General features: G+C 52.0%; 2 protein-coding genes across 4 annotated transcripts; one reads left to right on the top strand and one right to left on the bottom strand.

The window, feature by feature from the left end:
* Window positions 1–2,444: 2,444 nt before the first annotated feature.
* LOC113927738 (lymphocyte antigen 6 complex locus protein G6f-like) lies at window positions 2,445–11,957 on the top strand. 2 transcript variants are annotated; one of them, XM_027603853.2, is made up of 6 exons: window positions 2,445–2,524; window positions 3,323–3,652; window positions 3,735–3,998; window positions 4,991–5,146; window positions 10,106–10,252; window positions 11,688–11,957. In XM_027603853.2, exons 1-6 carry the CDS (start codon window positions 2,467–2,469, stop codon window positions 11,909–11,911), a joined length of 1,179 nt encoding a protein of 392 aa, XP_027459654.2. In that variant the 5' UTR covers window positions 2,445–2,466; the 3' UTR covers window positions 11,912–11,957. The 2 variants fall into 2 exon arrangements, with proteins under 2 accessions (XP_027459654.2, XP_027459655.1); XM_027603854.1 differs by lacking the exons at window positions 10,106–10,252; window positions 11,688–11,957 and adding exons at window positions 5,322–5,388; window positions 5,524–5,610.
* Window positions 6,794–8,715, bottom strand: LOC113927757 (lymphocyte antigen 6G6e-like). 2 transcript variants are annotated; one of them, XM_027603901.2, is made up of 3 exons: window positions 8,356–8,715; window positions 7,640–7,771; window positions 6,794–7,529 (listed from the first exon to the last, which is right to left on the bottom strand). In XM_027603901.2, exons 1-3 carry the CDS (start codon window positions 8,405–8,407, stop codon window positions 7,213–7,215), a joined length of 501 nt encoding a protein of 166 aa, XP_027459702.1. In that variant the 5' UTR covers window positions 8,408–8,715; the 3' UTR covers window positions 6,794–7,212. The 2 variants fall into 2 exon arrangements, with proteins under 2 accessions (XP_027459702.1, XP_027459703.1); XM_027603902.2 differs by having other exon boundaries at window positions 8,368–8,715.
* Window positions 11,958–12,726: the final 769 nt, after the last annotated feature.

Genomic DNA, 12,726 nt, shown 5'->3' with positions numbered 1-12,726 from the left:
TGTCTACAGCCGGTGAGAGGGCCGAGGCCGGTGTGGGGGAGCGGGAAGGGGCACGTTGCTGGGCGCAGCTCGGGCAGCCACCGCTGCTCCGCGTCTCACCGAGCGTTCTGGAAAGTTCCGCTTAATTTCTAAATTCATAGGTTAGTTTTGCCTGATTTTGTACCTCACATAAATGGAATCATATGAAATCATGCCCTTTGTTTCTTGCTTCTTTTACTTGTTATGTTACATTTGATGTAGTCTTTGGTATGCATGGAATATTTCATCAGAAACAATTTTAAGGGGGCACCTGGGTGGCTCAGTTGGTTAGCGTCTGCCTTCAGCTCAGGTCATGATCCCAGGGTCCGAGGATGAGCCGCATGTTGGGCTCTCTGCTCAGTGGGGAACCTGCTTGTCCCTCTCCCTCTGCCCCTACCCACCCCCCACCTGCTTGTACTCTCTCAAATAAATAAAATCTTAAAAAAAAGAAAAACAATTTTAGAATAAAAAAACACCAATTCAAAGAGATACAGGCACCCCTATGTTTATAGCAGCATTATTTACAATAGCCAAGATATGGAAGCAGCCCATGTGTCCACTGATTGATGAATGGAGGAAGAAGATATGAGATATGTGTATGTGTGTGTGTGTATACACACACACACACACACACACGCATATATATGGAATATTATGCAGCCATAAAAAGGAATGAAATCTTGCCATTTGCAATGATATGGATGGAGCTAGAGAGTATAATGCCAAGCAAAATGAGTCAGCCAGAGAAAGACAAATACTGTATGATTTCACTCATATGTGGAATTTTTTTTAAAAGATTTTATTTATTGGGCGCCTGGGTGGCTCAGTCGTTAAGCGTCTGCCTTCGGCTCAGGTCATGATCCCAGGTTCCTGGGATCGAGTCCCACATTGGGCTCCCTGCTCCGCGGGAAGCCTGCTTCTCCCTCTCCCACTTCCCCTGCTTGTGTTCCTGCTCTCGCTATCTCTCTCTGTCAAATAAATAAAATCTTAAAAAAAAAAGATTTTATTTATTTAACACAGAGCGTGCATGAGAGAGCACATACAGGGGGAGTGGCAGAGGGAGGAGAAGCAGGCGCCCCCATATGTGGACTTTAAGAAACAAAATAAGCAAAGGGAAAAAAGAGAGAAATCAAGAACCAGCCTCTTGAGGCACCTGGGTGGCTCAGTCGGTTAAGCCTCTGCCTTCGGCTCAGGTCATGATCCCAGGTTCCTGGGATCGAGTCCCACATCGGGCTCCCTGCTCAGCGGGAAGCCTGCTTCTCCCTCTTGCTCTGCCTCTCCCCTCCTCTTGTTCTCTATCTCAAATAAATAAATAAAATCTTTAAAAAGAGAAAAGAAACAGACTCTTAATTATAGAGAACAGACTGATGGTTGGGGGTGGGGCATGGGTGAAATAGGTGATGGGGATTAAGGAGGGCACATGTCCTCATGAGCACCAGGTGATGTATAGAAGTGTTGAAGCACTATATTGTACACCTGAAACTAATAAAACACTATGTTAACTGGAATTAAAATAAAAAATTAAGGGGCTTCTGGGTGGCTCAGTCCCGTAAGTGTCTGCCTTTCCGGCTCAGGTCATGATGCTGGTCATGATCCCTGAGGGTCCTGGGATTGGGCCCTGCATCCAGCTCCCTGCTCAGTGGGGAGTCTGCTGCTCCCTCTCCCTCTGCCCGTCCACCCGCCCCCCGTGCTCTCTCGCGCTCATGCACTCTCTCTCCAATAAATAAAATCTTTTAAAAAATAAATAAAAAATTAAAAACATACCAACCATAAAAAAAATTTTTTTAAATAAACTTTAAAAATAAATAACACATTAAAAACTGTTAGAGCTATATGAAGATCTGTTTTGAGAATCCTGCCTGGGGTAAAGGGATTTGGTGAATTCTCTAGGCCCCTGTTATCTTTTTCCTTCAGGAGTAACTTAATACACTCATCAGGGGCTCAGAAGAGGTCTGTGGTGTGCCAGGCAGCCACAGGGAAAGTCATTCTAAATTATTCATGGAGTATTGACTAGGTATGCAGTCTTATGCTGGGTTCTGTGGAGACCAACATGAAGACTCAGCTTCTTCACTCATGGCTGGTATCTCTCTTAGGGTGGAGAAGAGAGCACAGAATGTACTTCCAGAATGAATGAAGGTGGACGGCTGTGCCCCCTTCTGCGCAGGCTTTTTAGCATGAAGTCTTTGATCTGTGTCCTTCAGCTGATGTAGAGTCAGAAGTGTGAGATCATCTTCAGAATGCCTGGGACCGGGTCTTTTCCCCCTCGGGACTGAAAGGTGGTGGTCACTTTTTCCCCAGTAGGCATGAAGCTAGGCTTTATCTCTCCAGCATTCCCATCCCCTCAGAGGCCCATGTCACTACAGACCAGGGAATGTGGGCCTATATCTGGGTTTTGTTTCCTCCGTGAGGCACCAGGTCCTGGGCAAGAGAACTTGGCAGACTCTCTCCATGGCCATCTTATTCCTCCTCCTTCTGTTTCTACGTGGACCCCACCGGGCTGCTGCAGGTAAGGAACAGGAGGTGGGGGATTCTTTGGCTATTTGAAAGGTTGTAAGGAACTACTGTTGTTTCTCCTTAGAGGCCTGGGGAAGGTATATGACTCAGGAAGATAGATTTACCCCAACTGACTCCCCCCTGCCTCTAATTCAGGGGAAGACCCAGAGACAACGAGGGTCCAGGTCATGTACAGTTTCTTTCTTTTTTTTAATGTTTAATTTTTTTGAAGATATTTATTTATTTATTTATTTATTTATTTATTTATTTATTTATTTATTTATTTATCAGAGAGCGAGCAAGAGAGCGAGAGCACACAAGCAGGGGGAGTGGGAGAGGGAGAAGCAGGCTTCCTGCTGAGCAGGGAGCCCGATGCGGGGCTCAATCCTGGGACCCTGAGATCATGACCTGAGCCAAAGGCAGACGCTTAACCAACTGAGCCACCCAGGAGTCCCTAATGTTTAATTTTTTAATTTTGGGGGCTTTTGTTTTGTAGAGTCTTTTTTTTGGGGGGGGTTATGTACAGTTTCCCTTAGAAAATAAGGATAGATGAGAAAATGCGTCCAGAAAAGGAGAAAAGAGAGGAAGGACCTTTGCCAACTATTCTAGCCTTTTTTCTCTTGCCTTCAGATTCCCTCACCCACTGGAGGAGAGTCTCCTCCTCACTTTTTGTAGCTGTCACTTGAGAAATGTACTCATAGCCAGACCCATGCGGGGAGACCCCAGAAGGGCAGAAGCTGGGGGTTGGAGGTCAAGTGGGAGCTATCGATCTGATGCAGGTCTCTAGTCTCATACAACCTCCTCCCCACAGACAACATCCAGACCATCTATGTAGCCTTGGGGGAGGCGATGGAGCTGCCGTGCCCCTCACCACCCGCCCTGAGTGGAGATGAGCTCCTGTCCTGGTTCCGCAGCCCTGCAGCAGGCTCCTCCACTGTCCTGGTGGCCCAAGTGCAAGTAGCCAGTCCAGGCCCAGACCCCGGGAAGCCCACAAGGGTATCCAGGCTCAAACTGCTGGGGAACTATTCGTTGTGGCTGGAAGGGTCCAAGGAGGGAGACGCCGGTCGATACTGGTGTGCCGTGCTGGGTCAGCAACACAAGTACCAGAACTGGAGGGTATATGATGTCTCCGTGCTCAGAGGTGAGTGAAAGCACATAGATCAGGGGCCACTGGGGGGTCAGGAAGTCCAGCAGAGAACTAAGAGGTCCCTCTCTCCCCACAGGATCCCAGCTATCTGCGAGGGCTGCGGATGGATCCCCCTGCTCTGTCCTTTTATGTTCTGTGGCCCCTGCCAGACGCCTAGACTCTGTGACCTGGCTAGAGGGAAAGGGTCCTGTGAGGGGTCATGTACAGTCATTTTGGGGCAATGGGGCTGCCCTGCTCTTGGTGTGTCCTGGGGACGGGCTCTCTGAGTCCGGGGAACACAGACCAAGAATCATCAGCTGCCTCATGCCTCACAACAAAGGGGTCAGCTTTAGCCTGGCAGGTAAACTGAGGGAGGATATGGGAGAGGATATTGCCTCTGGCACAGTCTGCACCTGCTGGTTAGGGGAGGAAGATGGGACTTTGCCATTGGCCAGATTCCGGTGGGGGATGATTTCTGGTGGAGCAGACCATCACCTGTAGGAAGAGGGCTTTTTTTCTTATTGACGAACTCCCTAACAGAGAAGGGGGTTGTTTAAGCCAGCTCTCTGGTGGAATAGACCACTGGCCTATTGACCACTGGAAGGCTTCTGGTGGAATACACCATTACTTAGAAATGGGGTAATCTATGACTTTTGTGGAATATCTCATAGCAGAGAGGAAGAAAAGAAGAATTTTTGATGGGGGAATTGTCTTTTGAAGAAAAGATATATGCGCTGATGTTCTAATGGCCTACTGAGAGTGGAACTAGAAGGGGAAAAAATATATAATTGTTTTACAATTAGAAGTCCGTTATAAACAGAAAGAATGCTATTGGGTGTAGAATAACCCATTTACAAGGCAGGAGGGAGGAGCAAATGGCCATTACTTTGGTAAGCGAAGGCCAATTAATGGGCAGTGACAGGGTCTTATTTCCCTCTACATCCTCAGCACCTAATATGGTGCCTGGCATTTGGGGGGCCCTCAGGGGATGCTTATGGAGTGAATCAGTGAAAGAAAGAATGAATTGGAAGGCACTACTTGTTCCTGAAAGTTTGGATTACTATTAAGGATATGAGGAAAACTGCAGTTATGGCTGACTGTCTGCTCTGGAGTTAGTTGTCCATATGTGGGTGGGGGGGTGTCCCTATTCGATACCAACAGGGGCTGACGGGGTCAGCATGAGAGGCTCGAAAATGGGCAAAGTGGGTTGGTGGAAATTGGGGGCAAAGAAGCCTATGAAATCTTTTGGTGGGAAGAGCCCACTAGACTACGGGGGAAGCCTCTCTTCGCGGCACAGGAACAAACCCCTCACCACCTCCCTCCTGACCCCTGTTGTCTTGCCCTTTACTGTAGCCTCCACTGAGGTCTCCCCTGCCCTCTGTGCCCCTTCCACGGGCTGGGATGTGTCCTGGATCCTGATGCTGTTGCTCACAGTGGGTCAGGGGTTCACCATCCTGGCCCTCAGCATCATGCTCTGCAGACAGAGGGTCCAGGGGATTCAGCGCAGAGGTGAGTCCCTCCCTCCCAGAGGGAAAGAAGAGAACATGTGGGTGTGAGGCAGAGGGCTGGGCTCACGTCTTGCCTCTAAACCCTGTCTTCTCTAGGGGAGGAGGGTAGTAAGGAGTATAGCTCTGAGTTATCTGGTGATTTCTCTGCTGCACCCCATGTGGCTCCTTCTTCCCAGATGCCTCGATTCCTCAGTTCAAACCTGAAATCCAGGTCTATGAGAACATCCATTTGGCCTGTCTCAGGTGAGGAACACTAGGGGGTGCAGACTTAAATCCCAGAGGAGACTGGGGTTGGGGTGGGTATGGGGGTCCCCGTTCCTGAGGAGGTGGAGAACGGAAGTATCCTTAATCCGTCTTTCTGCTTCACAAAACCCACAGCCCACCTGCCCCCAAGATCAGATGATCTCCAGGACATCTGCTGGAAGTGTGACCTGCTGTTTCTCTGGCCATCTGGCACCTGAAGGCTTCGCCTGAAAACCTTGGCAAGGGGGGAAGGGCTGAGAGTGCTACTTTACAGTCCAGTTGGTCTCCAGCAGTCAAGCTGTGTGTGTGTGTGTGTGTGTGTGTGTGTGTTGGGGGGGCGCTGAAGGAAAGCAGAGATTATTCTGTGATGTCACCTGTGAGAAGGTGTGGTGTCCTGTTTCATAGCAACCAGTGAAGGGGTGGCCCTGAGCCCCCAGTACCATGGGATTGAGGGGAGCCCGGGGTGGCTGGCGGGGGTGAGGAGGGGTGGGCATGGGCAGAGACGAGATAGAAGAATCCAGAGATTTGAGCAATTGTGGAGAGTCAGCCTTGGGGAAACCACAGGACAAATGGAGGGGACTAAAGAAGAGGGAAGGGAAAGGACTCACGTTAGAGGAAAGAGATGGGCAGAGAGGGAAAACAACAGAAGCACCAAGTGGAAGGACTGAATGGCAGAGAATAGGAAGAAGACTCGGCTTGCCTCTAAATTAAGCCAGGCCACGCCCCAGCCCTGTCCCTCATCCCTGCTCAGTCTCGTTCGCACAGAGGAGTGGAGGGGGAACACGCACCTTTAATCAGACCTCAGGCTTCCTCACGTGGACGGGGAGGGCACTGAGTCAGGATGGGGTGGCCCTCCTTATCCTAGCACTTCATGCGGCATCCGGCCTCTGGCATCCGGAGCGGTGAGAGGCTTATCAACATCCTGACGTCCTGGGAGGCCCAGGAGTCACATGCTATCTCCCTGGGTAGAGGGAGTGTCCACAGGGGCGGGTGGGTGGATTCCCCGGTGGGGTGTGTGCTGGGCTGTCTGTGAACCGTGGACAAGCTTGGGCTGGTCAAGCGGGGGAGGGCACTGATGCTCTTAACTGGTCCATTCCCCGGTCTCAGGCAGAAAGGAGCTGGACTCCCCACCACACCCTCACAAGCAGCTCCACCAGACACACTTTTGTGTGTCTGCTCAAGCTTGGAGAGTGACTTCTCAGAAGTGTCACCAAAAGCCTTCATGCTACAGTGGCTTAAGCTAAGCTATTAGCAAGAAGGAGGACTCGAATGACACAGACGGAGAATGAGGTGAAAGTTACAGTTCAGGTCCCAGCAGCCAGCCCAACCCACCAAGCAGCTCTAGTTTGCTTTTAGAGAGAGAGAGAGGAGAGAGAGAGAGAGAGAAAGAGAGAGAACACACGCGCACGCGCGCGCGCGCACACACACACACACACACACACAGCAGTGTCCTAGACTCCCAGATAGCACTTTTATTCAATTTACTCTTCACAGTTCCCCCAAGAACCTCCTTCCTGAGTTCCTGCCCTGTCAAATTAATCTTTCTTAGCAAGACTGTACTCCTCACCATACCTGGTGCCCCTTCAATCCCCTTGCCTGGGACCCCCAGCTCCATCAAACCGCCTGCCTTGCCCAAAACCGGGAGCTGAGATAGGACATCAGCGGTGGGCATCTAGAAAAAAAACAAAGGACCTAGAACAGGTGTTCTTTATGAGGCAGGGCTCTGGGCAGGTGCCTATAGGGGCTACAGCAGTGCCTGTAGGAACCAGGCCTTGGGAGGGGTCTGGGAAGGTGTGAAGCCGGGAATCCGAGGTCTCTACAGAATCAGGTTCTTGGGCATATCTCAGATGCAGGTGTCTGGAGGGCGGTGATGATGGGGGCAGAGCCCTGAGTTGAAGGCTGCAGACCAGCTTGAAGCCAGCGGAGGAGGGGGCCTCCCCAGGTGAAGCTGGCCCCGAGGAGGAGCAGGGCGGTGAGGAGGGGGCTGGGGAGCGGCCGCAGCGTGGGGGCTGTGTTGCACAGGTCCTGCTCACAGCAGTGGTGCCGCAGAGCATAGGAGCGCGACCAGTAGGTGGCACGGCCCTGCAGAAGGCACTGGGCCCGTGGGAGGCAGCCTTTCCGTTCGATGATCTCATTCTGCTCTGTGGGACAAAGAGAGAATGCTGAGGCTGGGGCAGGAAGGAGGCAAGGGCTGGGGGCAGCAGGAAAAGTAGGATGGATGGATGGAGATTGGCCTGGGCCCGAGTCCTACCTGAGGTGCCAGTGCTGATGCCACAAGCTTCGTCGTCCTGACACTCGGTGGGAACAGGGTAGCAGGGTTTGGCAAAGCCGCAGGTGTAACAGCGGAGCCGACCCCGCGCAGGGGGCGGGGGCGTGGTGAGACCTGCAGGGGGGCGGGGAGAGGCAGAGAGGCCCCTGAGAGGCTGGAGCCCAGATCCTGGACAGGGATTCACGCAGAGAGGTGGGGAGAGGGAGGTGGGGAAAGGGAAGGACAAGGGCTGACAGAAGTAGAAAAGAGACACAGGGAAGGGAGGGGAGACAACTCAGGAAAAGAAAAAGACACAGAGGCAAGAGGGATCCAGAGGTTGTGAGAAAGGCACAGACGTGACAGAAGCCAAGAGAGTCAGAGAGGAAGGCAGAGAGTGACACCCAAGCCAGACCCGGAAGGCGGGGTGGCAGTGAAGAATTTAAGCAGATGGTGCCCCAGACGGAGAGCAAATAAGAATTGACACTGACCACGGGGTCCCTGCAAAGAAGCAAGAGGTGAGATAAGGAACAGGGGAGACAGGACAGAGGCATATCAAGATGCTGCAGGGAAGAGAGAGTTATTCTCAAATGCCTTGGAAAAGAAACTTCTGGTTCCACCTTCTCCTGGCCTGAGGCCATTCCCGGGAGCTCTTCTTTCTAAAGCCCATGCAACTCTCTGCTCAGCATCTTCCCTGTTTCTCCCCACCGGTCCCCCCTTACCCAGTGCCTCACAGAGGAACAGGATGCACAGGAAGATGCTGGAGGTGCCCATGGCTGGACCCAGGGCTCAGGAGTCTGGGAGAATGTGATCTGCACCCCGAGATCCTGAGAGCTAGAGCATCTGAGCGAGACAGGGAGGGACCAGTAAACAAACACACCTAGGGAGTGAATCTGGGGGGTGGAACCAGGACCAGATTCACCAGCCTGACGCAGTAGGGGCCCTGGGCCCGAGGCTCCTGCGCCCCACACCTCTCACATCCTCCCCGCCCCCTACTTGAGTCGGCTTGAGCCTTCAGGGCCTTCTCTGTTCTGTGTGTGTTGCTCTCAGCTGCGTCTGCCGCTTCAGAGTTCTGTCTGTCACCTTCCCCCTCACTCCTCCCCACCTCCCCTTGTTTCAAGCTGTTCTCAGCTCTGTCAGCTCAGCTCCCTGGCTTTGTTTGCTCCATCTTTCCCCTCTCCGTGCATTTGAGTCTCTCAAGGTCACCCTCCTAGAAGGCCTGGCCCAGAATTGTTCCAACGTGGTGTTTGAATGTGGAATCAATGATACCCTCTCCCACCCGCCCCTCCACACAAAGCTCAGCTGCGTAAGGGGGACCCCACCCAGCTTCACATCCCTTTGATCCCCCCAAGCCTCAACATTTGTACCCCATAATTATCTCTCCCAGCATTACTACTGCGGAGGAAGGAATTAATCATGGGTGGGGCCAGAGGGACAGGTGTGTTTCCACCAGGGGGGCAGTTCAGAAAGACTAGGAAGGAAAGCAGGGAACAGAGTTAGGAGGTGGTGGTAGATTCTGGAAAACTGAGGTTTAAGACCTTGAGGAGGAGAGCCTGATCTGAGAAATCAGAGCCGGGCTGTACCGGGAGTAAGACAGAGGAGGGAGGGGGGCAGAGGAGACAGATATCCTTTTTGTTGTTGTTGTTTTTAAATCTCAGGACCTCTTTATACTCTTAAAAATTACTGAAGACCCAAAAGAGCTTTTCTTTGTGTGAGTTAATATTGGTATTTACTATAATATTTACTATATTCAAAATCAAAACAGAGCATTTTAAATAGGTTTATTTAAAAATAAAAATAATAAACCTATCACCTGTTAACAAAATACAGTTTTGTGAAAAGTAACTTCTTTCCCAACAACACAGAAAAGGAGTGTCACTCTACACTTTGGGGAATTAGATAAAAGTCAGGCTGAATAGAAGATGGCCGGGTTATCACATCTGCTTCTGCATTCAGACTGCTGGGATGTGTTGTTTTGGTTGAAGTATGCTGAGAAAAGCCAACCTCATGTAGGTATGTAGTTGGAAAAGGAAGACCATTGAGGACCCTCTGAAAGGGTCTATAGGGCCAGGAGTTCTGGGGCCACAGCTTGAGAACCGCTGCTGAGGATGGAGGAATCCAGGGACTCTGGAGCATGCCAGGAGCTCTTTCTCCCGCAGGGCGGGGGTGGGGGGGCCCTCCCTGTCCCCATTGGGGCCCCAGTGCCTGCTGGGGGAGATTCTTTCCTCCCTTTTTATTGCCCTATAAAGCCCAAGGCAAGGGGGATATAAGGCTGGCGGATCAGGGCCCGGGATGGGGGGGCGGGAGAGAGGTGATACTGACGCAGGCAGACACAATGAACTCCTTACTTGCTGTGGTCCTGCTCGGCACCCTGCTGGGGTCTGCCTTGGGTAAGGAGGCCGCCAAGGCTGGTCCCCCTCTGCTAACTGGCTCCAGGTCAGCCCAGGTCAAGTGCCTCTTCTCTCCTGCCAGGAAACCACATGCGATGCTTCGAGTGCAAAGGAGGCCCCAGCAGCTCCTGCAAAGAAACGGTGGCCACCTGCGGGGAGGGGGAGCGCTGTGGCTTCTTGGAGCGCAAACCCCAGCCGGACCAAGGGCAGAACAAGCTGTCTGGAAACCGTGAGTTCTCATTTGTCCCTCTTCCCCCAGCCCTCCCCTGCCTCCAGGCTCAGTCTGGCTCTGGGCAGATGATGCCATGGCAGAGTAGAGTGGTCCGTAGCCCCTTCTGGCTCTGGCACTGAGCCCCCCCCCCCCCCCGCAGCCCACTGTCCATGGACTCCCACCTCCTCGTCTTCACTCTCCAGGGTCTCAGAGGCCCATTCACTCGTAAGTGGTTGAAAAAGTTCTGTCCCTTGAAGGTAGAGACCAAAATATTAAACCAAACTTGCAGACATTAGCTAAGGACCAGGGTGTGTGTTTGTGTGTGATTTTGAAATAATTTTTGATTGACAGAAAAGTAGTAGAATAGTACAATTCCTGTATATGCTTCACCTCCCTTCCTCTAATGTTAACATCTAATATAACCATAGTACAGGGGCGCCTGGGTGGCTCAGTCAGTTAAGCGTCTGCCTTGGGCTCAGGTCATGATCCCAGGGTCCTGGGATCGAGCCCCGCATCGGGCTCCCTGCTCAGCGGGAAGCCTGCTTCTCCCTCTCCCTCTGCCCCTGTTTGTGTTTCCTCTCTTGCTGTCTCGCTCTCTCTGTCAAATAAATAAAGTCTTTTTTTTTCCCACCCCCGCCCCCACCCCCGCCCCCTGGCAGCTCGCCGCAAGTTGAGAGTTTTTGAGGGCAAAATTGGGCTAGGGGTCTTCTGAGATGGTGGACACTGTTGATTGGAGGCCCACGCGAGATCATGCCCACACAGGCGCTCTGGTGCCACTTTGTCTGGTCCCGCAGAGGTCTTTTCCATCTCAAGAGACTTGGAATCTAAAAAATATCTTTATTCTTTATGTTAGACATTTCATTAGGCACATCCAATGATTATGTCTTTAGGATAGTGCTGACCACTTGTCCCCCAGGTCGCACTCCTACCCCTGGAGCCTAGGCTTGTGTGTTCCTCAGTCGGTCCAGCTGTGCCTGCGGGTGACAGGACCCGTAGTGTTCATTTTCCACCTGAACTGACAAGAGGGACGTTGGCTTCAGTCCAGGACCCAAACCAGGACCCCACATTGCATTTAGCGCTCACGTCTTCTTAGTCTCCAATCAGCGACAGTTCTGCGTCTTTGTCTTCCACGATCTTGACACTTTTCAAGAGTCCCCATAACTTATTTTAGAGACACCCCTCAATTTACATTTATCTACTATTTTCCCATAATTAGATGGAGTCATGGATTTTTGGCCAGAACAGCACCGCGAAGGGAGGTCGGTCCTTTTCAGTGCCATTGAATCAGAGGGCTCACAATGTCAATGTTAATTTTGGTCACTTGGTTTCATGGAGGTGTTTTTTGGAGGGGGCAGAGAATCCCTTTGGGCTCCTTGAAGTCACCTCCGCTCTGCCCTAGAAGGCAAGTCCTCAAGGCAGGAGTCCAACACCCCAGTCTTCTTCTCTCTCTCAGCCTCAGTGACCTTGATTCATCACTATCCAGCCTGCGTGGCGGCCCATCATTGCAATCAAGTGGAAACAGAGTTGGTGGGAGACGTGACTTACACAACCCACAGGAACTGCTGCGTCGGAGACCTGTGTAACAGCGCTGTGGCAAGCACCGTGGCCCCGCCACGCATCTTGGCTGCAACAGCCACCACCCTGGCCTGGCTCTTGCCAGCACTGTGGAGAGGCTAGTAGGCTCAGGAGGGGGAAGGAAGGGGAGCAAGGGAGCAAGGGAACAAAGGAGATCTGAGGTGAGAAGACAAACACCCCTCTGTGAGCCATTAAAATCTCTCCACCACTCTAGAGCTGACTGGAAAATGCCATCTATCTTTCGTTGATGGGAGAATTGCATGAGTATTATGGGGGCATCCATGCTCTAGTTACCAAGTGTCAGTGGACTTAGTTACTCCTTAACCAATGAAACCCCAAAGGACAATGGAGAATCTGCCCTAGGTGACTCCTGGATCCTATTGCTAGGGAGAATCCTCCTTAGCCGTGAAGCCACTGAGGGGAGCGGGCTCTGGGCTGAGTTGGGGGGGGGGGTCACAGGAATCAAAGGACCCGGTTGGGTTTGTTCCCCTTTCTCCCATTTGCAACTTGGTTCCCAATGTGACTCTATAGGATTGAGAAAGGAAATGGAAGCCCCGTGATGGGAGGGTTGCTTGGAGCCCTGCTTAGTAACCTGGCCAAGTGAGGCTGCCCTTGACTCTAACCTGAGGGACTGGGGCCTGCTAAGAGGGTCCTGGGTCCCATCCCATGCAGTTCTCCTACCCTTTTGGGGGAGCCCTCAAGCCAGGCTGCGCCTCCTTCTTGGCAGTACATCAGAGATGTGGTCTAAATTTGGGATAAAGGTTGTTGCTCCAAACACTGGGACCTGTGTGCCAACCCCAGACACAGGAAGGAAGGATGGAGGCCTGAAAAACCCGTTTCTCCGTTTGCCCCAGCCCAGCCTCCCAGGGAAACTCCCTGGAGGATTCTTGGGGAAGGGCAGGAGCTGAGAGTGTTTT

The sequence above is a fragment of the Zalophus californianus genome, chromosome 7 (assembly GCF_009762305.2).
Source record: "Zalophus californianus isolate mZalCal1 chromosome 7, mZalCal1.pri.v2, whole genome shotgun sequence".
NCBI lineage: Eukaryota > Metazoa > Chordata > Mammalia > Carnivora > Otariidae > Zalophus > Zalophus californianus.
This window is presented reverse-complemented; position numbering and strand designations above follow the sequence as displayed.

Bases quoted from the DNA above. Each gene is read 5' to 3' on its own strand.
- LOC113927738 (XM_027603853.2), top strand. From the start codon at position 2,467: ATGGCCATCTTATTCCTCCTCCTTCTGTTTCTACGTGGACCCCACCGG. The intron at 2,525-3,322 runs GTAAGGAACAGG...TCCTCCCCACAG, and splicing joins ACCCCACCGGGCTGCTGCAG to ACAACATCCAGACCATCTAT. The intron at 10,253-11,687 runs GTGAGTTCTCAT...TCTCTCTCTCAG, and splicing joins GAACAAGCTGTCTGGAAACC to CCTCAGTGACCTTGATTCAT.
- LOC113927757 (XM_027603901.2), bottom strand. From the start codon at position 8,407: ATGGGCACCTCCAGCATCTTCCTGTGCATCCTGTTCCTCTGTGAGGCA. The intron at 7,772-8,355 runs GTAAGGGGGGAC...GCCCCCCTGCAG, and splicing joins GTTCCTCTGTGAGGCACTGG to GTCTCACCACGCCCCCGCCC. The intron at 7,530-7,639 runs GTAGGACTCGGG...TTTGTCCCACAG, and splicing joins CATCAGCACTGGCACCTCAG to AGCAGAATGAGATCATCGAA.